Source organism: Catharus ustulatus, chromosome 4 (genome assembly GCF_009819885.2).
Source record: "Catharus ustulatus isolate bCatUst1 chromosome 4, bCatUst1.pri.v2, whole genome shotgun sequence".
NCBI classification, from domain to species: Eukaryota; Metazoa; Chordata; class Aves; order Passeriformes; family Turdidae; genus Catharus; species Catharus ustulatus.
This window is the reverse complement of record NC_046224.1, coordinates 70,710,370-70,736,441: the sequence shown is the minus strand read 5'-3', so window position 1 is coordinate 70,736,441 and position 26,072 is coordinate 70,710,370. Positions and strand designations below refer to the sequence as shown.

At 39.6% G+C, this 26,072-nt stretch overlaps 1 protein-coding gene across 2 annotated transcripts in view; it reads left to right on the top strand.

The window, feature by feature from the left end:
* Positions 1 to 26,072, top strand: part of BRAF (B-Raf proto-oncogene, serine/threonine kinase) — an 80,666-nt gene that overhangs the window by 13,081 nt on the left and 41,513 nt on the right. For both annotated transcript variants that reach the window (XM_033057870.1, XM_033057869.1), the window contains exons 2-3: positions 2,854 to 2,955; positions 13,871 to 14,134. In XM_033057870.1, the coding sequence (XP_032913761.1) occupies positions 2,854 to 2,955; positions 13,871 to 14,134 (366 nt within the window). The remainder of the gene's footprint in view (positions 1 to 2,853; positions 2,956 to 13,870; positions 14,135 to 26,072) is intronic.

Genomic DNA, 26,072 nt, shown 5'->3' with positions numbered 1-26,072 from the left:
TTGTGAAAGTTATCTTGTCAGAAGACTTGATGAATATGGCTCACAAAATAGCTTTTCCATTTCTGTGAGCAACAAGTAATTATTTGTTGCTATGGCTGACTTTGATGAATTTCCTTCTGCCTTCAGTGTACTTCTAACTGTATGAGGAGCCTTTTGAAGATGATAGAAATCCATATTAAGTTTTCCTGTAAGGCTCAGTTGTGGAAAGGCTCTTGGTTTACTGCACACAGGGCAGTGTTTTCAGTTCCTCTGAGAAATTTTGTTTTCCCTTAGACTGTAATTTCAGCTTCTTCAGGTGAAGGTATTTTTATTGTAGGCTGGCAGCAAGTTTAAATTTTCTTTCATCAGTCATAGAATCACAGAATGGTTTGGATTGGAAGGGACCTTAAAGATCATCTTGCTTCAACTGCCCTGTTGTGGACAGGGAACCTTCCACTAGACCAGATTGCTCAAAGGCCTGTCCAACCTGACCTTGGACATTGTCAGGGATGGGACACCCACAGTTTTGCTAGGCAGCCTAAATTAGGTTCCACTTGTCATACTAACTTTGCAGGGATATCTCTGCCCTTGTTGGAGGCTATTGGATTCTCTTGCCAAAATAACATGCTTCCATTACTCATATTGCTGGTGGTGTTATGTTTGTTGTTTGGTGTCTGTACTGTCAGAGAAGATTGAAGCAAGGTTCTAGTTATGGACGCAAAATGGAAAATAACATGAGCAGGGAAGTTACTCATTACAGGTAGTGAAAAAAAATACTTGGAAACCCATGTGGCAGGGGTTCATTCTTCCTGGCACTGGTGAGGCCTCACCTGAAGTGTTGTGTCCGGTTCAGGGCTCCCCAGTACAAGATAAACATGGCTGTACTGGAGGGGGAGGAGCTGTGCTGACTGGGCTATCCAGTGAAGAGCTGCAAAGATGATGGGCAAACGGAAAATGGAGCCAGGCTGTCTTCAGCAGTGACAGGACCAGAGGCAGTGACACACAGGAGGTTCCTTCTGAACATCAGGAAACATTTTTACCCTCTGTGAGGGTGACTGAGCACTGGCACAGCCTTAGGGAGGCTGTGGACTCTCCATCCTTGGAGATACTCAAAAACCATCTGGACATGGTCCTGGGCATCCTGCTTGAGGAGGAGCTTGGACCAGATGACCTAAAGAGTTCCCTTCTAACCTCAAATCCTTCTGCAATTCTGTGTTCCTTTGTTGGTGAAGCATCTTCCTCCTTCACCTCCTTGCCAGGCAGTTAAGTGTAGTAAACTGTTCCTTTTGATGAGGAAAACCTTTGCTGGGTAAAATTATGATATGGTGTTGATTCATGCTTTTTTTTTTCACCACATACAACTAGTCCTTGGCATCTTAGGAAAAACTAACCAAATACAGAAAACCTTCTCTTTGCTGCTAGTTTGCAGTCCTAGGTTCACTGATAAATGATTGCAAGTTGACTCCCACCTTTGCCTCAAGGGAATTTACATACAGAATACTTGAGTAGCACATTCTTTGGTATCCCCCCACTCTCACTCTGTAGTTTGGTTTGCTTGTTCCTGAGCAAACTATTTTTGCTCATCTGCAGCTTCTTGATGAAGTCTTTGTTCTGGTATCTGTTAAAAAAATTGGGCTAGAAGAGAATCAATCATTAGTTTACTTCAGGAACTTGCTGGCAGATAGCTGGTATCTAGAAATAGAATGGGTGAATAAAGTGATGTGCAAGTTCAGTATTTTAGAGTTTGTTTGTGAACTTCTCCATTTATGTATTAAAACTTGTTTTGATTCATCTTGGATTGCATCCTATTATTGGTGCCTAGTGTAGAATATGAAATTATTTACATGGTTTTTTTGCAGAGGTAGGTTGTCACAATTTGTACCTTGAGACCTGATCTTGAGACTGTATGTTATATGGTATAATCCATGAGCAAGAAAAAAGATAAACTGGAAAAGGTAACAGGAGTCTTTAAACTGTCTTTGGAAGAAGCACCCTGGGGATGGTTTTTAGAGCATCCTGGCACTAAAAGCTTGATTGAATAATTTATTTTTTTTTCTGATAAGTAAAAGGGCTGAATAACAGTATGTATGAAAAGGAGCAATTCTCCTCTCTTCCTCCCTCATCTTCTGCTATAAATTTCTGATTTTGCTTGGTCTTGCTTCTTACATCAGTGTATCATCATTGCTTGCTTTAAAGGTCTGGTTTTGTGCTTTGCTGCCTTTTTTAGGTAAAAAATCAGGTTCACAGTACTGTTCACCTACAGCAGTGTCCAAGTCCTAAAGTGAACTTTTTCTAGTTGTGAAGATTGAGTAGCAACATGAGTGGTTTCACAGTACAGTGCTGTAGGTCATCTCTGTGCACAGGAGGTAAAAGTCTTTTTTAGGTCATGTCCAAGGTCTGTAGCTTGCAGGATAGGCTGAATATGAAAGTTGAGACACAGAAGCTGCTCTTTGAAATCAAGACATCCTATTACCATGTAAATAGAACTCTAGGTCTGGGTTTCTGAGTATTGTTAACAGACATTGCAAAGGTTTAATAGAAAAACCCTTCACTACATTTTGTAGTACTGTAGAAATTGGTTTGCAAAGTCTTGCAAGGAAAGTACTTAGTATGATTGGTGAACAAGAAAATTGAGCCATTTTTAGAAGTTATTTATTCAAGGAGTCCTGAATTTTAAGAGTAAATAGCAATTTTTTCTATTCATTTCAGAAGCAAACTATTACTGACACTGGATGAACAGGATAGCCTTTTGCACTCACTTATAAATTAAATTTTTTATGTACTTCTCTTACTAAATATTGAGAGATTCTTATTTTGTTCTAGCACAGATTTTGTAGGTGTCCTTTGACTAAAAAATTTAATTTTCTGTTCTAGGTGTGGAACATCAAACAGATGATTAAATTGACACAAGAACATATAGAAGCGCTGCTAGACAAATTTGGAGGAGAGCATAACCCACCATCAATATATTTAGAGGTAAGTTTACCTTCAAACAAATGTGGTTAGATTAATGTTGTGTTATCTTAATCTTATGTGAAGCATCTGAGGTTAAAACTGAGAATACTTGTAGTAAAATATTCTCCTTGTGCATTGCAAACTGAGCTTTCTTCTAAGAGATAGAAAGGAGCTGTATGGGATTGCTGGGATTCAGTAGGGGAAGAGCAGTGGCATGGTGTCATAATAATGTTGGAGCAATAGAAATGTCAAGCCTCTTTGCAGGGACCAGGGCAGAGAAAATTCTCTTTGTAATGGAAAAAGTCATGCTCTCTTAAAAGCCACTATATTCACATGAAAACATTTTGCAAGAGTAATTTTGCCTTCAAAGCAGCTGACCTCCCTTTTTTGTCTTTGGAAAATGGTCATGTATAATCAAAGAATTGCAGTAGTAGAGGGGACTTCTTAGAGAAATACATAAAATTATGGGGTGGAGTAAAATTTTTAATTTGTTAACTAACTAGAAATTCATTGTCTGTGTTCTTTCATCACTCCAGATTCATAGGGTTGTGCTGACATAGGACCATTAAGAGCTTAAAGAGCTGCATGCCAAAGTTACCTCTGTTAGGAATTGAACAGGTGTCAAGTGCTTCAAACCTGCCCTTTTTGTACTGCTCTCGAGTATTGAAATAACTGGAGGTCAACTAGATTTCTTTTGTAGTCCTTTTATTTGTAATTGCTGCCTAAAGGTACTGGATAATTAAAAATGAAGATCTCATTATTTCAGGTACTTCTAAGCTTTTATCTTAATATGTCAGAGAAGGGCACTGGGTTGGTTATACAAACGTTGACATTATGTCCTTAACAGTTAAGGTCAAATGAGGCCTTTGGTAGTTGCTTTACTTATTGCTGATTTGAAATGGGAGTATTGAATCAGTGCTATCACTGTTTTATCCACTCTGCTATGCTGAAGCACACCTCTGTTTTCACAAGGGCCAGCTCATTCCACATGTCTGTATTTATTACTGCCACATGCAAGTGGGTTTTGTTAGATTGTGTATCACACCACAGTAATAATGAACTGAGTCTATACTAAGTCTGGATTTAAGGTAGGGAAGTTGTTAGTTCATCACAGCTTTTTGTCACTTGCTTTTATTGAAACTAAAACCAAGATCCATTACTGAAAGCTCTGTAGGAACAAACATTGATAGGGCAAAGAGCATTTGCAGTGATAAATAGGTACTGGGAAGTGATTATGACAGCATGAAGAGTAAGTCTGAAATAGTTGGTGACCACAAACCATGAAGCTGAAAGCAGATTTGCGAGTTCAGTGGATCCATGTACCACTGAGATGAAGCTCCAACTGTGGCTCATCAGTTTGGTAGTGCAGCTCTGAGACAAAGCAGGGCGTTCCTCTGCTGCACTGAGTCCCACTGGATCATCAGCACTTGGGGCAAGTAGTGCTGGCACAGACTAGGGAGCCACAAGCCTTTGGGATGGAGGTGAAAGGGGCTGACATTGTACTTTTGCAGTTGTTATCCCATGAGATAGTCCATGGTGGTTGAAATGAAAAGCTTGTTCTTCCCAGCTCTTTGCTATGTGGTTCCTCTGCTTCCTTTATTCAGATACGTGCAGTACTGGCAGTGACTAAGCCACTACCAGTCAGTAACCTGTAAGGAAAATATCCTGGTTTTGTTGGATTACTTGACCATCCAGGTAGTAGTTTAAGCCTGATCATGATGAAGTCAGTGAGCCCCAAAGCTTATGTTAAGATTAGGGAAGGGAAAGGGTTTGCAGCTGTGAGCCAAGAATTAGGGAGAGAGAGAAGGAACTTTTTATTTGGATGGTCACTAACATAGATTAGATCATCCTCAGATGCATTTATCAAGGTGAGCAGGATTAAATGCTGCAGACCTGTAATTTGTTTAGTGTGTACACATCCTGTGGTAGAATTAAAGTGTGAAAGAAAAAAAAAAAAGAAATAATCTATTACTGAGTGCCAGATACAGTTGGAAGCAAGATTCTTCTCCACCTTGAACTGTTCATTTCAATCCAGCAGCAGTTTTCTAGTGTGTCCTTTCTGTGCCTTTCCCATCTTTTGGCTTGGTCAAGACAGGACTTGCTTTCTGTTCTCAGCATTTACTTGGCAGCAATTTATCTGAATCTAACCTGTCACTGCTGGAGCTCATGTTTTGACTTCCTGTATTCCATCACTTGTCAGAGAAAGGGCCAGAAAAACTCTGGTTGCAGCACAGAAGGACAAAGCTATATGTAAAAAGTTTTGAATGTAGTGTGATAAAGTGTGAAAGAACATGCTTGCCTCTAGGAAATGCAGAACTAAGAAAGCACAGTAGTTCTGAAACAAAATTTTTTAAATGTCTGACGTGTTAGAAATAACAAACTTCCCACGTACAGAGTTAGTGTGTGACATTGGGTCTGGGGCTCAAGTTCTGTACCTGGGTGTCATCATGACTTCTGTGGAGGGCTCCTCTTTCCTCTTAAACTGTTACCTGTAGTCTATGTCTAGGTCTTGATGTGGTCTGTGTATTCTCACCAAAACACTCAGAAAGGCGATGGAACTTGGACTCCATGCATCATCTTCTGATCTTTCTGTTTTTATTGCTTTGCCAGAAATTCACTTCTAGTTGTAATGTAGTCCTGCTTTTACCCAGAATCTGTGTGGGTAATTTTGCTAGTGTGTCACTTGAACTGCATCACCCTTCCCTTTGTTGCCTTAGATTTGTAGAATGGATTGGGTTGGAAAGTATCTTTAAAGGTTGTCCAGTTTAACCCTCCCTGCAATGAGCAGGGGCGTCTTCAACTAGATCAGTTTGCTCAGAGCTCCATCCAATCTGGCCTTGAACATATCCAGGGATGGGGCATCTACCACCTGTGCCCAGAGAGGTGCTTTACCACCCTCATCATAAAAGTTTTCTTCCACATGTCTAGTTTGGATCGACCCTCTTTTAGTTTAAAACTATCAGGCCCTGCTAAGAAGTCTGTCCCCATCTTTCTGACAGGTCACTTGAAATAGCAAAAGGCCTTTCAGCTGTTACAGGCTGAACAATCCCAGCTCTCTCAGCCTGTCCTCATAGGAGAGGTACTCCAGCCCTCTCACTGTATTTGTCACCTTCCTTTGTACCCTCTTCAACAGGTCCATGTCCTAATGTTGGGAGCCTAGAGCTGGATGCAGCACTCCAGTGGGGTCTCACAAGAGGGGCAGAACCACCTCCCTTGACCTGCTGGCCATGCTGCTTTTGATGCAGCCCAAGATAGGCTTGGCTTTCTGGGCTGTGAGTGCCAGCTCGTGTCCAAATTTCCATTCACCAATACCTATTCTGTGGGGTTGCTCTCAATTCCTTCATCCCTCAGCCTCTGTCAATGCTGAAAATGTGGGTGACTCTTAAGGACTCCTTAAAGAGAGTAGGTTGTGTCTCTTGATCATCTCTTGAAGTTGCTATCAGCAAGTAACTTGTCTTCTTTTAGCAGAAGTTGAAATCAGCCCAAACTAGATGCTAGGTAAGCATCTGCAAATGAACACTTTTGCTTTGGCCATATTGCCTTTCAGTAGATGTGAACATCCAGGGTTTTTTGTAATGCTTCCTGCAAAACAATTCTTCTGATGAGTTTGACAGCTATCCATCCATCTTCCATGTGCAGAGTTTCAGTATCATAGGTTTTGTTTGGTTCTTTTTTGTATTCCTGCCTGGCTTTACATCTTTGACTACACTTGTCAGTACCTGCTCGTGTTCACAGCGCTTGGAACACCCTGTACATGAGCTCCTGACCTGTGTTGGAGCTGCCTCTCAAGACCTGGCAAGTGAAGTTGTGGTTGAACCTGGTGACAGCATTGCCTTTCGGTTAAAAGTGAAAGGAAGGCTTGGGGGGAGCATAAGCTTGTGAGAAAGGTGAAGAATTCAACGAGAAAATAATTCTATAAGTTCAGCATTCCAAGGTTATAGTAAAAATATTTGTGCATTGAATATGAAACATACATCTCATTTAAAAATAAAAAGGAATTTATGCCTTAGTTACAGTTGCTGAAGAAATAGAAGCTTTTGTTTCTGTTGTTCATCTGAGAGAGAAGACAAAATTTTGACACCCCTCAGTTTTATTTTCTTCCCAAATTCAGGAGAGGGTGTCAATGCATTTTACGTCAAAAGAACTTTAAAGCTGACAGCTGTTGTTGCAGACATCATTTCAGGTTTCATCAACTGACTACAAAAAAGGAATGCTTTTCTTGAAATACTGGAAGTGATTGACTTGTGCTTTGTTGAGTTCAGCATATATTTAATTATTCCTGCAGGAGGGGATACTCAGATTTAGGGCTATCTCCCTGCCTTGATCCATCACTCCTCAGTGATGGTCTCATAAAAGTGAGGGTGCAGCAGAGGGAGTAGAGCAGAGTGTGCAAGCCTGGGTGGAAAATGTAGTGTGAACGTGAAGGGCAGCAAGTTGCCTGCCTTGATCGTCCTTGAGCAGGAAAATTAGGGCTCAAGAGGAGACCAAAGCTACAGAGAGACTTCTGAGTATGTGGGTAAGGTACAGGGGGAGCAAACAAAATGTACAGAAGAAAGAAAAGAACATTTGTCATTAACCACACAGTTTTCTTGTAATCATTGCAATTAGCAATTGCTTTGGGGATCTCACCAACATTCTCTGATATGATGGTAAGAAAAATTTTTGTTCTGTCTGGAAGAAAGACTAAATCTAGTAAGCAATGACTGAATTAAAATCCAAAAATGGCTTGTAGCCAAATTTCTTTCTTACATAATCTTGACTTTAAACTTCTCCATTTGCTGTGTGTGACCTCACTTCAAACAGACCCCTGGAAATCACTGTCAAACCACAGAATGGTCTGGGCTGGCAGTGACCCCGAAGATCATCGAGTTCCAACCTCCCCTGTCATGGACTGGGAACCTTTCAGTAGGGCAACTTACTCAGTGCCCCATCCAGCCTGGCCTAGAACAGGGATGGAGTGTCCTCAGTTTCCCTGGGCAACCTATTCCATGCATCATCATCCTCACAATTTCTTCCCAATATAAATCTAAACATGCTCTCTTTTAATCTAGAACCATTCCCCCTTGTTCTGTCACTACATGCCGTGTAAAAATCCCCCTCCAGTTTTCCTGTAAGGTCCCTTTAGGTGCTGTGAGGTCTCCCCAGGAGCTTTCTCCAAGCTGAAGAATCCCAACTCTCACCCTGTGTTCATAGGAGAGATGCTCCAAATACTTGAAATAACTGCTTGACTCAGTAGATGTAGAAATATTTTTAATTGTGTTTTTATTTTCTCCTGGAAAAGAGGCTGCAGGAGCTTCTCAGTAGGTTTTAGCACACTTTTTGGAAGCACTCTGTATCTCAGTAGCTGAAAACATCAATGATTTTTGTCTTCCCACATAATTTCTTACTGCGTTATATCAGTCCTTGAAGTGCTGTTTCCCAAAATACATAGTTTGTGACTCACCATGGAAAAACCCTTTTCCTAAGGGTTTGTCTAAGCATTGTAAATACTGGAAGTACTTGCTGCTAAGAAGGCTGCTGTTATGATACTGGGAAAACCTGGGATTCACTTGGCAGAAATGGTTAAAATAAGCAGTTGAGTATTCTTGAGGACATGCATCAAAATTTAGTTTCTTGTGTCTCTACCAACAAAATACTGCTGAACAGGATAAGCTGAGCTGGGGAAAGGAGAATAAAGGCCTGTATGTTGGTAACAAATGCTGTGTGCAAACTGGAATTGCACAGACCCAGGCTGGCCAAAGGCACCTCAAATTTAGAAGGGAAGGATCGTGCTTAAATGACTTAATCAGATTTGTTAGCCTTTGTAGAACCTTAATAACTGTTCAGGGAGGTGTTACCTATTTAAACTTCCCAACTCTTGTGTGTCCTTTTTGCCCCACAGTTTTGTACAGTATTCCCTACCAGCACTAACCTGTGAGAACTGAAACAGTATTGACCCATTTGTGTGTAAATTGTTGTCTGGGATGGAGTTGCATTCTGACCCTGTTGGTTACTTCAGTTAGCAGTCCAAGACTAAGCTGCCAGGTCTTTGGTGTTTGTCTGGTTTGGTTTTTTAAATTTGGACTCCACGCAAAATGAAACAATATGCAAATGTATAGAATTACAGTGGTATCAAAATAAGTTTTAGAACTTGGTCAACTTTCTAATACTGTCTTGAAAGAATCCTTCTCTTTCTTACTCCTACTCTTGGAAGCAATTTAAAATGAGAATTGTGGGGGTAGAGGTATGTTTGCCCCCAGCTACTGTGTTGTTTTTTTTCCTAGCTTTCTCTTTGCCTGGACGTGTTTTATTCAGAGGTGTTGCTGTTTTCAGTTTTGAGAGTTTGGCTGTTGAACATCAGGAGAGTATTTAATTTCTTATTCTTGTGTATCTGAAGAATCCATGCAGGAGGTCAAATTAGTTAATTAAAGAAGATTACCTCTTTGCTGATCTGAAGTATGCTTATTGCAACAGCATGCAGATACAGTCTAAAATAGATCTTGGTGATGAATCTCAGATTGTTCCAGACTGTGGGATTCCAGGAAAACGCTAACGCTGCGTATAGACACTGGGAAACCTGGTGGCCCTCTGGGGAATTTCAGATTGGTTTTTACCAGGCTCCTAACAGATGCTGTTCAAATATGTTGGACCAAAACTGGCGTGTCTAAAGTTAGACTAAGTACAGATTTAGGAGTCTTACTAAATGAAGAAATCGTGACGTGTGTTACTGTCTATCTTCAGCTCCCATTTAACTTAGTGGGATTTGCATTTGATCAACAGCCTAAAAGGTCAGACATCTTTTAAATAGAAACACAATCTCAGTTTCAAAGACCAGGAACATGTAGTTTAGGCTTTTGAGTCTTGCAGTGTGTGGATATTTTCTAAAGGTGATTGTTTTTGCCATACTCTCTCTTCCTCAGTTATCTGCTTGAGCTTGGACTGGTGATCTAACCAGATGTTGTAGGAGGCAGAGAGAAATCATATTTTGCTACTTGGGTTTTTCACTACCTTGTGGCTTTTTATTTCCTTAGATGATTCCACTAAAATGTATAACCTGGTCATGGTCCAAGAAAGCAAATTTCAAATATAATATAAATGATACGTAAGAAAAAAATATGCATAGTTTTGAGAAAATCCTTTGTCCTCATCAACAAAACTCTTTTGGCACGTCTGCATAACATCGCTCAAATTCTGTTGACTTCTGAGGTCAGATTTTATCAGTAGGTTGCAATGTTTAAGAAGTAACTTTAAGGCTGCTACTCCTTAGTATATACAACAGTTAAAACTGCAGAATATATACAGCAGAACGAGAGAGCAGTTGTATATTGTGGTATGTGTGCACATTGTATATAAACATGCCATCTTATAATGCTTTAGTTGGACCTTGCAGCTTCTCAGGCCTTGACGCATTTTACTCAGCTGAAGTCTCTGGGTGTTCTCACATCTATCAGACTATTGTATGATGTGCAAACACGCTGATAGGCAATTTCACTTTTTGCTCTAATTTTACTAGCCGTAGGATTACGTGTAGATTGACAAGTTGTGACGATTTTAATCTGATGTTCAACTTTTCAAATGTATACTTTGTGAAATGAAACTTTGTGAATTGACATGGAATTGGGAGCAATCTGAGCTGTCAGTGACCCGCTCTCATGATACCAGCAGCAAATGAAGAGGCACCATCCACTCAGTACTTGTGTAGCTGCTTTGGAGTGGTGCTCAGGACAGGGAAGAGAAGCTTCAGGAGCAATCTGCAAACTCTTTCAGCCTCAAGAGAGAGTCACACTCTTCCCAGACCTGCCCAGCAAATGGGGAAGGGGCAGTGTCACAGATAGTGAGCCTCAAGTTCATTTCATAAGAGATATTTCTTCCTCATGAGCGTGGGGTTTGAGCTCTGGAGCTGGCTGCCCAGAAGTTGCGGGCTCTCCATCTTCCGAGACTTACAAAGCTTGCTTTGGCAAGGCTCTGAGCAACCTCATTGAACTTAAAATTTATTCCTGTGCTAAATGTATGTTAGAACTAGATGACTTCTGCAGATAGCTTCTGACCCTTTTCTTCTCTCTTGTGATTCTCTATCAAGCAAGATTTAAGTTTTATGTAGAGCATTACTCCTTAATGGGAATATGTAAACTGATAGGATTGAAATCCAGATTTCCTAAACATCCTTCTGAAATGCCTTTAGAATCCTTGATTTAATTATTTGTTTGAGTATTTGTTTAATATCCATCAATTATTGATTCTGTACAGACTTAATGTTTTTAGTTTGTTTTTGGAAAACACTGTCAGAAATCAACCTTCAAGTCAAGGCCCTCTGGGTCAACTATAAGGTTTGTGTAGCTATTGATGCTGGCCTGCTAAGGTGGCTGTGCTGCTGCAGGTCAGATTAGTAGATAGGCCAAATCTGCAACATGGTCTTTCTTTTAGCTAGAAATACTTGCATAGGTCAGCTTTGCTGGTAACAGTCTTTGGCTTGAGCTCCATAGAATAATTCTGTCTTGACTTGATGTTGTTGTCTTTGTGAGGTGTTTTGGTGCTAATCATCAGATGAAACTGTTTCCCCAAAGAACTTAACCTTTGTGAAATTGAATTTTATTGGAGATACTCTATTTCTGCTGTATGTACTGTAGCTCCTTTTGTATAAGAAGAATTTTTCTTCCAAGAGAAAAATGTATTTCAAGTGTAGCAATGCATTTCTAGTTCCTTTATGTTTTACTGTGGGATCTTCTGCTGTGACAGTGAAGAACTGTATAGTAGTTGAGAGCTTTTGTTCTCAGAAAAATTCAGAGCTTTTTGCAGAAATCAGTGCTATAGAACCCAAAGCCAGCTGCAGCTCCCAGCTTTCCATACTCGTTGTTTATGCTCTTAAGATAAATCATTTGACTTTGAGTTTGCATTAGTGACAGATTAAGCTGCCAATGTAAACATTGTAGGATTGAGTATTTTGAAAGTTGTGTGTAATTTTGTGAAGGAACTAAACCTACGAGTGTCCGGAAGCAATCTAATGTTGCGTGTGTTTGAATAATATTTTGCAATGTTCATGAGAAAGGGAAGTAAGTATTTAGAACAGTATTGGTGAAATGGTAACAGTTTATGTTTCCTAATTTTTGTTTACTGAAAATAATTCTCGACACATGGAGCTTTTACTCAAGTTTCCATGCAAAGTTGATCCTGGAAGTAGGAGAGACACATGTGTTACTGTACAGCCAAAAACCGCCATTATTTATAGTTGGGTAATCTTTCAGTTTATTTTTGATAGTACAGTGGGGTTAGAGTGAAAATGTTTTGGTTTTAAGTCTCAGAGTTTGGGGTCTACTTGTGAAATGCTAGACATCTTCAGTTTTTAAAAGAAATATTAAATAGTTCTCAGTTTCTTGCAACTAAGATATTTTTATCAGAAGAGGAACCTGTAAAATTTAGAATTTGCAACTGTCATGTTCACCACCATGCTTTAAAATGGTTTTTGTTTCTTATCCTCACTGTCAAATTATAACTTTGTTAAGAGTATGGGGATGATGACATATTTTGAGCATAGGTCCATCCTGGAAGAATGCTAAGCTTTCTTAAAAAGGGAGGGATCAACCACTGTTTACACAACAAGAGCAGTTGGCATTAGATGAGCCTGCACATTTAACCTGGAAAAATAAATTCCTAATAAAATGTACTACTTGTGGCTGCACTACTAAATGTTGTTGTTTTTCTCTTTATTTTTCTTTTTCTACATGTAGAAGCTGCAGACTTTTTGGTCAGTTCAGTTCTCCTGTAGCTTTAATTAGCAACAACTATGAACAAAAAAGTAGGAAAGCAAGTAAACAAGTACTTTTGAAAAAACAGAACCAGAAATTCTTTTTCTTTTGTATAAATATACTTGAAAATATCACTGAAGAATTTATGCATTTTGGCATGGATCTTGGTCTTGTTCTGGAGAAGAGCAGAAAATTCCATTCCCTACTGCTTAGATGTTAAGTTTGGAAGATCTTTGTTTCTTCTTGTCTGTAAAGGCCTAAACAAAGTCTGAATATATCAGTTAATGCTGCCCTGCTTCTGTAGTGTGAAACACACATTGCTGAAGTGATTCAGGTCTTGAAAGATATTCTACTAATTTATATACTGAAGAAATGCTTCTAGTATTGGATACCAATCTTCTAGTATTGGTATCCAATAAAATTTTTTCTTGTTACAAAGTTGTGAATAACAAACTTTAAAGAAAAGTATATACTGATTATGTATTTGTTTTATAGATCTTGGCAATGTTGTTTAACTTGACTACATTTAATAAAGACCTAATGGGCAAATTTAATATTACTTGTGGTTTTGATTAAGAAATTTGATCTGTGTGATTGAGTTTTTGCGTGAGCATGCTGAAAAGATGTTAAACTTTCAAAGAATCCCTTTTACATGTTTATGGGTGGCTTTGAAATGGGCAAAGTGTTGTGTTCTAACTGAAAACATTTTTGTACTATTTGATATGAAAGGACAGTGCCAGAGGTGAAGGATAGTGAGCAGTGAGCTGGGTGAGGAGTCAGATATAGATGATAAAAAGCAGATTTGAGCTTTCTCTTCATTATTGCATTAGACATATTTAACTGTCATTCCAACAGAATGATAAATCTATCTGGAGCACAGTAATTCAGCAATGCAGCTGACAATATTGGTTGAAGATTTGTTTTTAAGTGGTTGTGAATGAGAGTCTTCAGTGCAGGTGCTTTGAAACTGTAACTTAGGATTTCTTCGATCCTTTTCTTCCTTTAATTTATTAAAACATTACTTGTTGGTTCAGAGCATTTAACATGATGTTCTTCATTGTACCCTGAAAAATTTGACCAGACCATTTTGTTTATATTCCTGGGAAATTTGTATTAGTTTTGTAACTTGTTTTGTTTCACATTTGTTCCAAATTTAGATCTCTGGTTTTGTCTGAGGCTACTACTTGATTAAAACAGCTGCTGTTCCTTCACAGGCCTATGAAGAGTACACCAGCAAGCTTGATGCTCTACAGCAGAGAGAACAGCAGCTACTGGAATCCATGGGGAATGGAACTGATTTCTCTGTCTCCAGCTCAGCTTCAACAGACACAGTTGCATCATCTTCCTCCTCTAGCCTCTCTGTAGCACCTTCATCCCTTTCAGTTTATCAAAACCCTGCTGATATGTCACGGAATAACCCTAAGTCTCCACAGAAGCCTATTGTTAGAGTCTTCCTGCCCAACAAGCAAAGGACTGTGGTGAGTCAGTTTCTATTCGCATACTTGTAACCTCAATATTTCCTGTATCTCTCTCCCTCTGTATGTAAAAGTTTAATTTAAGAGCTGAAAAAATACCTGGGTGGAGGTCAGAAATGTCATGATCGCTGTACTCTACCACACTCAGTTGTTTTGATCTGTTGAATGTTTTTGACGTTTTGAGGATTAACTCAAAAAGTTCATTATAGCAGTAATACAGAATACAGAATACAGAACTTTGAGGAGTTTTGTAACTATGAAGGTATCTCAAGCAGTATTTTTCTCAAATCAGCTTTATTGGATTAATAGTAACATCATTTTACAATAGCTAGGAAGGGTCAGTAAGCTTTATTTCTTGTATTACACAAAACTATTGATGAGTTTAACAGGACAAGATGGAGGAAGTATTTTCTATGTTGTCTAAGTTACCAGAAGCATTGAATGCTCTTAGAGCCTCTTGCAACTAAGAAGGGCTATGCTGGATTGTTTGATATTTCTTTTTTTGTTTGTTCCTGCCTACTCACCATGGTGAGCTTTTGTGTGGAGACCACCATGCTCTCAGTTCTTGTGTAGAGAACTGAAATGGGGAGGGACATAGTTACAATTAAAGGGGTCAAGAAGTGTTGCCCACAAAATGCTTGCAACCTCACATTTATCAGTTTTGACATTGTTATAGTAATTCCTGGTGTCATGGAAGAGTAGTTCACTTTTTGCTGCTAGAGAAGGGATTTTTTTTTTTATCAGTTCTGAACTGCCAACCAAAAAGCCTTGATATGTCCTTTAGAATAATACACTGCAAACTGTGATCCATGAAATTATTGACAAGCCATAGTCTGTGCTCTGTTTTGCGAGGTGGCACATAATCCAAACTTAGCAGGGGAGCAGTGTTTTCAGAGAAGGTGGGAAATGAGTGGCCAACAAGTGTCCATGTCAAACCAGGACATGTTGCAGCAGTCAGTCAGGTGTCAGCTGTGTCTGGATTGTTACTGTCTGTTGAATTTGAGTTGCTAGTAGAAAGAAGAAAACATGAGCTGAGTAGTGCTGGGTGTTGGAACATTTCCTCGCCCTTTCCCTATCACTTTCCTTTCATCCTTCCCCCACCTCACTGAGCAAAACACTTAGAGTGGGAACAACACTGGAGGGCAGTTACTTCCACCTGACTTTTTTTTTTTTTTAAGTGCTTATTTGTTGAAGATCTTGCTGAAGGTGGAAAGTAATATTTGGGTTTTGACCTAGAGAATGGAAATTTCATGTAGGCTGTGATCACTGTGCAGAGTGTGCAGTGTCAAGCCAGGTGATTCTGTTGTCTGCCTGTTGAGTAAAGTCTGAGTACACAGTACTGCCTACACAGTGAAATCTGGAGAGAAGGTCCTGGATTTTGGAGGGACTCTGGTTTCTTCATGTGTTCTGTCCCACCCTGTCTGGCTATTTGCAACCCCTGTCATGGTTCTCATTGGTTGGTTTTGTTTCTTTCCTGTGGATGATCACAACATATCACTTCCTGCACTGTTCTGTGCACTACCTTTTTTGTCTCTATGTGTTCTCCCAGCCTCTAACACACATAGTCTTATTCTTTTCCCCTTATCTGCAACACTCTTGTTCTTTGTCTCTTCCTTTTTAGCTCCTCCTCTGTCCTGTTTTATTTTTCGCAGGACTAGATGCTGGTTCTGGGCTATGGGAGGCAAAAGTGGTTTAACTAGGCTGTAGTCAGGGAGAGGCTCTTGCCTCTGTCCCCAGGCTGAACATTATTTGCCTTACAGGTCCAGCTCTGCTGCTAGTTTCCAGCTTGCTTTGATACCTTTTATTTCAGTTTTGTACACTGCTTGGATCAAGTTGTGCTACTAAGTTGAACTTCATTCTTTTCTTTTCATATGCTAGTAAAGTATCTCTGGTTTAGAGCTGAGAAGTGATGCTTATAGGAGCTCTTGAGTGTGGGGGTTGTTGGCCTTGGAGCTGAAGTTCATTTCTCTGAAATTTCAGCCAGTGCTTGTTTTATTGAGAAAGTCAGGAATTTCTTGTATGGCGACTCTTATTGTAATTACTTTGTTTTCAGTATTTATTGATCTTACATCTAGTCTGTTGGGAACTAAGGAAATGCCAGGAGCAACCACAATCCAGAAGGAACTGCAGCAGCTTACTTACATCAAGCACAGCATCACTAACTAGCTGGGAGAGGTGATTCTCCTCTTCTCCTCCAGTGTGGCCTCACCTTGAGCACTGAGTGCAGTTTGGGTGCCACAATGTAAGATTCTGTGATTCACAGTGCAGTTTTAGTGGCCAGCAATCAGATGATGGGTTACTAACCTAAAAAAGCATCCAGCATTGCTCATTGAACACTGAGACTGCTTCCTTCATTCTCTTGGTGGATTGAGAAGTGTTGCACACTTTTGTCTTCCTTCATAACCTCTGGATTTTAAAGCAGATTGATTGTGTCTCACTTGTACCTGTTGGCTGAGCCATTTGCTTGTGTAGCTGTGATGGTAGTTCAGGATGTTCATGTATACAGGGTGGCTTGTGATAGCTTGAAGCAGGAAGGAGTTTTCTTGTGAAAAGATGATGTACCTGCCGTTAGAGCCTTCCCCCTGTCCTAATTTACATTGCATATGGCTCTTAAAACAAAGCTGACATGTTCTAGAGTCAAGCAGGTGCCTGCCAGAGATCCTGTAAAAGTTGCAGTACTGCAGCAATGTCCTCCTCAACTTCTTTCAATTAATATCTACTTCTGAAAGAAAATCCTGTTAATATCACAGTAATAATTTCAGTCTCTATTTTCAATTCACTTCAGGAGGGGAGAAATGTTGTCAGATCCTAAGGAGTCTGTTTTTGTCTGGGAATGCCATGACATTTCTTAAACTGAGTTAAAGTGACTGGAATTGAGTTGGTAATGGAGAACCAACCTTGTCATTTATCTTTGATCACTCTGAAGCAGCCCCAAGTGCTACAACAGCCTTCTGCTATTTGTTTAGAGTTGCTAAAAATGCAGGAAATGGGGGGGAGTTGCTTGCATATCTCACATTTTTGACTAGCAACTGCCTTAGTTGAGAGTTCTCTGCGTGTTGTTGTTTGTGTGGGATCAAGCAAATACATCTGTTGGAGCTGACTCCAATTCCAAATGCAATTTAAGGAAACTGCTGGAGTACAAAGAAATGAGACTGTAGTGTTCAGTGTGAGTGATTGTGGTGCTGAGGTAGTGTAGCTGATGGGAAGTTTTTGTGTGTGTCATGATGAGGCAGAGCGTTGGACAAACCTTTTCCTAATGGAGGACAAGGTGTGAAGGTGCTTGCCTGAAAGCCTGGTGGGTCTGTGTCAGACAAGACACTGATTATTTGAAGTCAGCATTTTGATTCAGCTGGCTACAACACAAGGTTCAAGAGTAACTTTTTTTGAAAGCAAAACCAAAAAGTTGGCTTGGTTAGCTGGAGGGGAATCAATGAATAAGTAGTGTCAGAAATAAAATATGGTTTTTCTTGTCCTTGGCCTGAAAAGGGATGAAGAGAAGTTTTTATCTGAGCAACTTCCTAGAAGAAACAACAGATTTTTTTTTCTTTGTGCTGGGGTAATTTTATCCCTTGTAATGCAGAGTGAGAAACATGTATACTTCTTTCCTGAGTGGCTTTGTTCAGCTGGCAAGTCACACATCCTTTGGAGAAGCATTCCACACACATCACCTGGATAAGTCTGTGCAGGTGGGTTTGTTCCACTTTGTTCTAGGCCAGAGACAAGGATGCTAAAATCCTAAAAATCTGAGATGGTGCAAGTCTACTGAGATGAAAAGTTGTATAGGAGATTAGTTTGTAAGTGTAAGAGAATTGTTTGTAGGGATAGTGCAGAAGGCAATAATACCCAATGAATTACAGCTGTACTGATTACTGAGAAGGGGAAACAGCCTTGCCTGCCCAGTGAGGATGGGTGTTCTGAAAGAGTGGCTCAGCTAATTAAGAGTGAGATGGAGCTTGAGACCCAGAGTGTGCTGCAGTTTGGGATGGAGTCTGCTGGCTGTGCTGTGAGGAGGAAGGGAATGTGCATGACCTGTGGTCACACAAGGGACAAGGTAAGAAGATGTGTGAAGGACAGGTAGGGTTGGGTGACTAGGGAAGGGACAGGTTGGGTTTAGCAAGTCATGTCAAAGGAAGAAGGAAACTTGCAGCGAGGAGAGAAGGAGTCAGTGCTGTGTGAAGCAGCTAATGAGGAAAGGAGTCAGAGTTGCCTGAAAGAAGGCCACTGAAAGAAGGCATGTAAACCTTTTAATAAAGGACTGGTGATGGTGTCAGTCCAGTCCATCTCAATATAATTACTACATAATGGTGACTCGGATGTGATGCTTGGGATTTGGGCTGTAGGGTGAGGTACAGCTGGAGATGGAGCCCAGTGAAGCTGCTGGTCCAGACCTGATTGATTTTGACACCTGGAGGGATGGTTACCCAGGTGAGCCACTGCAAACAGACTGTTTGTCTATATGAAAAACTTTGGGTGGGGGAAATAGGTATTAAGACTGATGAAAGTACTGTCTTGAGTGTTAGAGCATGGAAGAAGATTGTGGAAAGGCTATGGGACGTGGTATCCAAAGGGGACCAGGCAGCTACAGGTTTGGTACCACCTGGAGATTGCTCTATGAGACTTTAAAGGAATGGAAATCAGAGCAGGAGGTGGAAGAAGAATCAGAGTAAGAATTGAAGTTAATGGGAAGCAACAGAAAAATGAGTTTCACCTTGACAATGTGCCTGTCCCTGAGGTAGAGTCTACTAGAGCTGCTTCTGTCTCCTCAAAAACTTGAATTAAGAACCATATAAAATTATGTTACTCCTACACAGCAGTTGGCTAAAATAACTTTGTAAAAGTAACTAAGCTAAAGAAGGAACAAGTGAAGAAATTAAAGCAACAAGATAGAGGTGAAGCTGAAGACAAAGTAGTTCTATTGTTCAGTGCAATGTGTCTATTTGATGGTGAAACATACCTGTTGTTTTCATGAATTGCAGTTTTTCTGCTTCTTGTACTTTAGTGGTATGTACTGGGTGAGTCTGGGCAGTGTATCTAAGCTTAATTCACAAATGTATTTCAGAGCTAAGAGAGAATGTTGATGTTCTATACTGATAAAAGCCAAAGTAAACCAAAGCAGACAAAAAGTGAAAGTTAACAATCAATGATAAGAGAATGAAGAATTAATTGGAATGAACTGGATGCAGTTGTCCTGGTACTGTAAACTCTCACTTTGAGTAATGAAATTGGAATAAATTGGTTCTATGTAAGGAGAAACTTAAGCAATATGATAAAACTTGTCTCTGATCAATTTAAAAGAACTGTAGTAATCTATAGCATGCAGACAATTACCTAGTATATAAGAACTTGCTGAAAGCAACAATCACAAAGCAAAGCTAGGAGAACTAGGATTTGAAGTATATGTCCTTATGTGATGTTGTATATGATATTGTAACTGTTAGTCTGAAGTGAAATATATGAATGTGTCATAATGTCAATTCACTTTAAATAAAAAGGGGGAATTGTGGAAGAATAGTTTGTAAGTGTAGTAGAATAGTTTGTAGGGATAGTGCAGAAGGAATAGTTCCCAATGAATTACAGCTGTACTGATTACTGAGAAATGGAGACAGCCTTGTCTGCCCAGTGAGGATGGGTGGTATAAAAGAGTGGATCAGCTAATTGGGACTGAGTTGGAGCTTGAGACCCAGAGTGTGCTGCAGTTTGGGATGGAGTCTGCTGGCTGTGCTGAGGCAAGGGACATGTGGTTGTGTAAGAGACAGACAAGGTAAGAACAATGCTGTGTGAGGGACAGACAGGGTTAGGTGGCTGGGTAGGGACAGGTTGGGGTTAGCCCATCATGCAGAGAGGAGAGAAGCAGTCAGTGCTGTGTGTGGAACTGCCTGTGAGGAAAGGAGTCAGAGTTGCTTGAAAGAAGGCATGTAAAGCTTTTAATAAAAGACTGATGATGGTGTCAGTCCAGTCCATCTTGATGTAATTACTACAGTTTTGTAGAACAAGATGATGAGGTTTATCCAAGCAGTGGCAGAATTTAGGGAAATACTAGTTTAAAGCTTGTTTGGGTTAAGAATCTAAATGTCTGTGGTATGCATTGTAACAAATCTGCTAATTAAGGGAGAGCTTTTGGAGGTGGAAGGAAAGTATAAAAACTCTGATCTCCTGCTGGTTGCTAGAAGTCTGAGAGATTGTTAAAAGCTTAGGCTTGGTTTTGGTGGAAGAGAGATAGTCTTGAATGCAAGCAGATCTTAGTGTATTGGCATAGAAGCAAGTTATATTATTTACTGGTGAGATTTCTGAGACAATGCATGGAGCCAGCAGGGAACACAGCCTTGGGCATTCTTAGTTGTGGTGTGGATTGGGATTTTATGTTTTCCAAATTGTATGATTGTGCATGTGGAGAAAGACAGAAGACAGTGCTCATGCAAATGAACAGAAGTAAACACATAGCTGGTTGTTGAGAAGGGACAATAATTCAAGGAAAATTGTGATTATCAGCTGATGAAGGAGTATGGGACAAATAAGATAACTTGGGGTTTATGTAAGAGGAAGAAGACATTGAAAAAGTTGGAAATGAGCTGAAGGAGTTTGGGCAATGAGCACATAAAGCTTTCTAGGGATTTAAAGAATACAGGATTATGGTATTTGTACATAGGGCAAGATTTAAGCATTTTGTGGGATTGCTTCAATTTGTGGAATTCCCCCCCCCCCCCAGTTTTCTTTTTTGAGGACCTGGGTAAAATACCTTTTGTGCATCAGTTTTTAATGGTAGGTTTGGGATAAGGGAAAAAAACCTCCAATTGCAAAAACAGTTCCAATTTTTGTTCAGTGAAAATTGTCCTTAAAGGTCTTCCTAAGTCCTTAAGGCTCTAGCAAGAATTTTTAGACAGTGTTCCTGTGGCCCATCAGGTGAGGCTGGTTTCCTCTCTTGGAGGAAAGCTTTCTGAAACCAGTAATGGAGTAAACATTTTGTGGGCATATCTGGAGTATCTCTCTGTCACAATGAAAGAGCACAAGAATAGATCGGGCATGTATGATATTTTCCATGGGTTGTCTTCCAAATTTGAGCTATTTGTCACTCAGGAATTGCATGAGTTGATAAGTGTTTTCTGTTTGGAAATCCTCTGTTCAACCCCCATTAAATGCATGCTATGGTTGCTAGAAATTTGTGTCTTGTGGTTAGGAATTCCTTAGGCGTGGTTACGTGTAGCATGAGTAATCATGTTCTGTGTTGTCTTTGAATCTGCCACATGCTACTTTATACTGAGTGAAATAAGGACTTCTGAGAAAAGCCATTTAACTCAAGACCTGGTATAAAAACCAAGTAGCTAAAACTGGTCATAACTGCTGAGGAACAATATTAGGAGATTTCTGATGTTGTAGTGAAGTCCCAGTGAAAAGAAACGAGGAGGGAATTCTAGGAAAGAAGAAAATGCAGTAAGAGGGCTTGTAATTCAAGTACTTTATGAACAAGATCATACAACTTGATGAATAGCAGCAACAGCTTGAATCATTTTGATTACCCAAGAAATCCCTTCTGGACAAGTACTTAGAGTGGGGGGATAAAAAAGCAGTCTGAAAGCAAATGAGCTCTCCTGAATGATGATCTGGAGCATGGAAAGTCTCAGGAAAACAGTGTAAGTGCAAGAAGTGATGAGCATTTGAAAATATGAAAAATTTGAAAAGTGATGGGCATCAGGTGATTGGTCTTGTGTTTCATCTCTCTGGTCTGTTGCTGCCTTCTGTGCATTCCCAGCTTCCAGAGGAACTGTTTATGTCTTCTGGCCCTCTTGGTGGAGTGGCTGTGAAAGGGATAAGGAGGCTCCACAGCTCTCTCCCCAGTTGGGTTCATAAAGGATCTTCTCCCAGTTCCGGTGCCCCCTCTCTTTCTGTCAGCATGAGCAAGGAGTGGATTTGGTCAGTTTGAATTCTGTTTGTCTGTAGTGGTCTGAGTGGGGACAGTGAAGCAAAGGGGAGCAAAAAAGAAACAGGTGCTGTGCTTTGGGAAAGCTTGGTGGCCTCCACATATTTCAGTTGCTTGCAGATTCATGATAGGATCAAATCATTGTGTGTTATCACCCACCACAAGGTCAAAAAATTTCCATAGTAGCTTCTAAACTGAAAGTAATACTCTGGGTAACAAAAAAAGTTACCCTTTCTTCTATGTTCAACTACAGAATATTGTGTGGGTTTTGGTTGTTCTTTGTTTTGCTTTATATTCAAGCTTAAGAGTAATTAAAGGTGCTTTATGTGAAAACTCAGCATAAATGTGGACCAGTAAAGCTTTTTCACTTAGTTTTGTGTTGGTATGCTTCTAATGCATCTCATAGTTACACATATATTGGAAAATTAATGGAAATTCTCAAAATGTGAACGTGAGACTGAGTTTTTACAAGTGACCAATTGTATATTTAAGAGTTAAAGGAACTAAACAGGACTGAGAATGCTGTGCATGGGGACAGTTCTGAAGTGTCTCACTCTTGTCACACCTTGGTTTATTAGTACATCTGCCTTTTAATTAAGCAAGCAATCATGTGATCTTCTCTGCAGTCATGAAGACTAGAAGAATAAGCTATTTTTATTCTATGTAAATTCCTAGCATAAATTAATTCATCATGCATGCACAACTGGGATCCTTCAAATATTCTGTTTTTAAATCTGGTACTTGATTCGTTTCTTCAGAGTTCAGATTTGCATCTTGCTTTCTGTAGTTTATGCTGTTTGTGCCTCAAGCTTGCTGAGTAGTAAGCACTGGATTTCTGTAGGCATTTAAGCTGCCCTACCAGTTTCACCTGTCAAGTATAAGGAAAATCTAGAGAAGGAATGTTCAGGCAGCTGAATAAACCAGTTTCTTTTTAATTACACACCTGGTTTGACATGATGAGGTTGTTCTAATCAAAAATACAATTAAGACCTCCCATGTTATATCAAACATGCAGCAGAAATTGAGTTTATTTTTGGCCTATGCCAATGTCTGGTTGCTGAATATATTTGAATACTTTGGAATTTTATGCATCTTATTAACTGTCTGGTGACATGAAATAAATGGTAGTTTACTTTCAAGTAAAATTCACTTGATACTTCTGTATCAGTAGGAAAATTTATTCTATCACTTATTAAATTGTCTTTTATCTTTCCTTGGGAGTTTTCTTTCTTTTGTTCTTCCAATTCGCTTCTCCCCTCCCCCTGAGGGAGTGAGCACCTGGCTGGGTGGTGCTTAGCTGCCTGCCAGGATAACTCACCACAAACTACCCTAAAATGCTGGATAAATTCAGAGGCATATGTGTTGAAAAGAGAATAAATTAATCCACTACAGTTTTATTGACACACTGTTTTAGATTGCAAAGCGACACAATATTGAAAACTTGCCATTGTAAAACTGATGACTTGTCATCTGGAATGCCATGTGCAACATTGATCTCTGGTTTTTACTCAAGGAGTGTTTAGTGATTCCTTATGAGATGGAAAGTCTGGCTGTAGACAGTAGTAAATGCTAGGAAAAAATACTATTTGGAGCATGCTTCCTTTCCTCATAATGTGCTAGGCAGGCACTCAGTGAAATGGAATGCAAGTCACAAATCTGAAAATGGTCATAATAAATGTTCTAATTCCATGTCTAGTAAGGCATACTGCAATTCATGCTTCTTGTGTTGTTTAGGCAAACTAGCCAGTGGGAGTTTTAATTTTTGTAGAGAGTGTGTATGCTACCTGAAGATAGAATTATCCACTTGGTTTTAGGTTCAGTTGCTATAGTTTAGAGAAGGATGTGAATTTTAGCCCTTGTGCTGCAGTTTCTTGCCCCCATGCTGCTTTTAAAGCACTTTGAAGCATGATCAGCTGAGACAGAGGACTACAGAAGTGAACTCTGGGTCTAACCTGTTAAAAGATTTATTTAAACTGTTTTGTACCTTAAATTTCTCATGCATGTGGGTTTTGGTTTGGAGAGCAGCCAGCTGACTTTTTTTGTCTCTTGAACAGAAACCACAAGGTCCTGGGGTTTCATGCCTGTATAATGGCTACAGATATTTTTCTAGATGAGCATTTCTTGCCAGTCTGAAGTCTAAAGCTGTATTTTCCAAACTTTATTTTACTAGTAGATCATTGTCAGCCTTCAGTTTCTGCCACTAGTATTCACCCTAACTACAATTTGAAGATGGTAATGTGCTCTCTACTGTCCCCTTTAAAATGGTCAGTGTTTTTCTGAACACAGTTTACGAGCTGTCTCTCAAAAGCTTGAAAAATTATATGTGCAGACCATTGATTAGGCACACACAACAGGTTTCATCCAGTGTGGTTGAGTGATGATGGATTCTTGAGAAAATATTTCTGCACTGACATAAATCAGTCTGTTGTGTTCTACAAGTGAGTACATTTAATTGCGTTGGAGGTGCCAATGTGTGCTAGTAACCCATGTCTTTGAAGTTAAATGGAATCCATTTACAGCTTTGTAAAACGGGTAAATTCTGTTCAATTTCCCTTGGAAACAAGATTTAATGCAATGAAACTGCCTCTCATTTGTCTCACTAATGTGCTTCATTAAGAATGTATTTTCTTGCTGCTCTCTCCTGGAAGCTGGACAGAGCTTCATGTCCTGACATCCAGAACAACTGTTTCTGAAAGCTGTGTTCTTTGTTTTCTTGAGGATGTGCCATCTTATGTCCTTTTTGCCACAGAGGAGGGTAATTTTATCTGTTAGTGCTGGAAGAAGTAGATGTCTGATTTGGTGAAATAGTTGTCCTTTGTAGGTAAGATGAGAAATCAAATGTGGATCTCATGCTTGGATTTTACCAGAAAACCTGACCTGCTGAAAGACCAAGCTAATTATTTGACAAGAGTATATAGTTGAGCCTAATTTCTCCCAACATGCTGAATTCTGTCAACATGTGGCTGAAATTTTTTTGGCCTCTGTATCAGGAATGGGGAGGAAAAAAGTGTGATCTTTCAGGGTGTATATATTGTGGAAAGCAAATAAATACTTTGAAGTGGTATTTCAAATCCATTCTACTTTGCATATTTCTACTGTTGTACCCAGTAGTCTGCTTGATTGTTTGGAATTTCTCTGAAGCTCTAAGGTATGTTACACATACCTTACATACCATACATATGTTACACTTGGCTGAAGTGAGCTGAACCACAGTGCTAGGCTGAGGGGAAAATAACTAGTTTGGAGGTGTATAATACTGGATAGTCAGGGCTGAGCAGCTTTCACTTTCAGAGAATACCTTTGCATTGCTTTTTTGGAGTGCTTCTCAGTCTCTTTATTGCTCTAAAACATTGGCAGCTACCCTGGTGTAAGGAGGCATTTTTAACTTACTGGGACTATGCCAGCTTCTAGTCTGATGTTAGAAAAGTGATGTAAGAGTTATTTAGGGACGTAGCCCTGTATTTCTTACTGAATTGGGAATGACCTGATTTACAGAAATAAATGATTTATTATGCATTGCTTAAATACTTGTGGCTGCAGTACTAAATATATATCAATAATATTGTTACAAATACTGTCCCTAGAAATAGTTCAGGTGAGGAAAAGAAATGAGGACATTAAAGGCTGTAGTTCTCTTTGTTCTCTCTAGGTAGTAAGGCTGGTTTGAGAGTTTCTGCAATCTGGAATAATTTTCAATTTTTTTTCCTTGGGGCTTAACATTTGCAAACTTGAGTGTGTGTTTTGGTGTCACCCTGAATTACTACTTGCCCAATTTACGATGCACAAGTAAATTATCTTCTCTGGTATATTATTAATCTACACACTGAACACACCTTGCAGTCTGTGTTGGCAGCTTCTGTACTGTTTCTTCGTGGGATATAGGCCACACTTTCATACTCTACATTTTTGAAAGTTGCTTGCTGAATCAACTTACAAATTGCAATAAAAAGGTAAGGCTTTTCTGATCTACAGAGCTTATGTATATAAGTAACATAAAAAGAAAACCTTTAAAGATCACAATTTGGA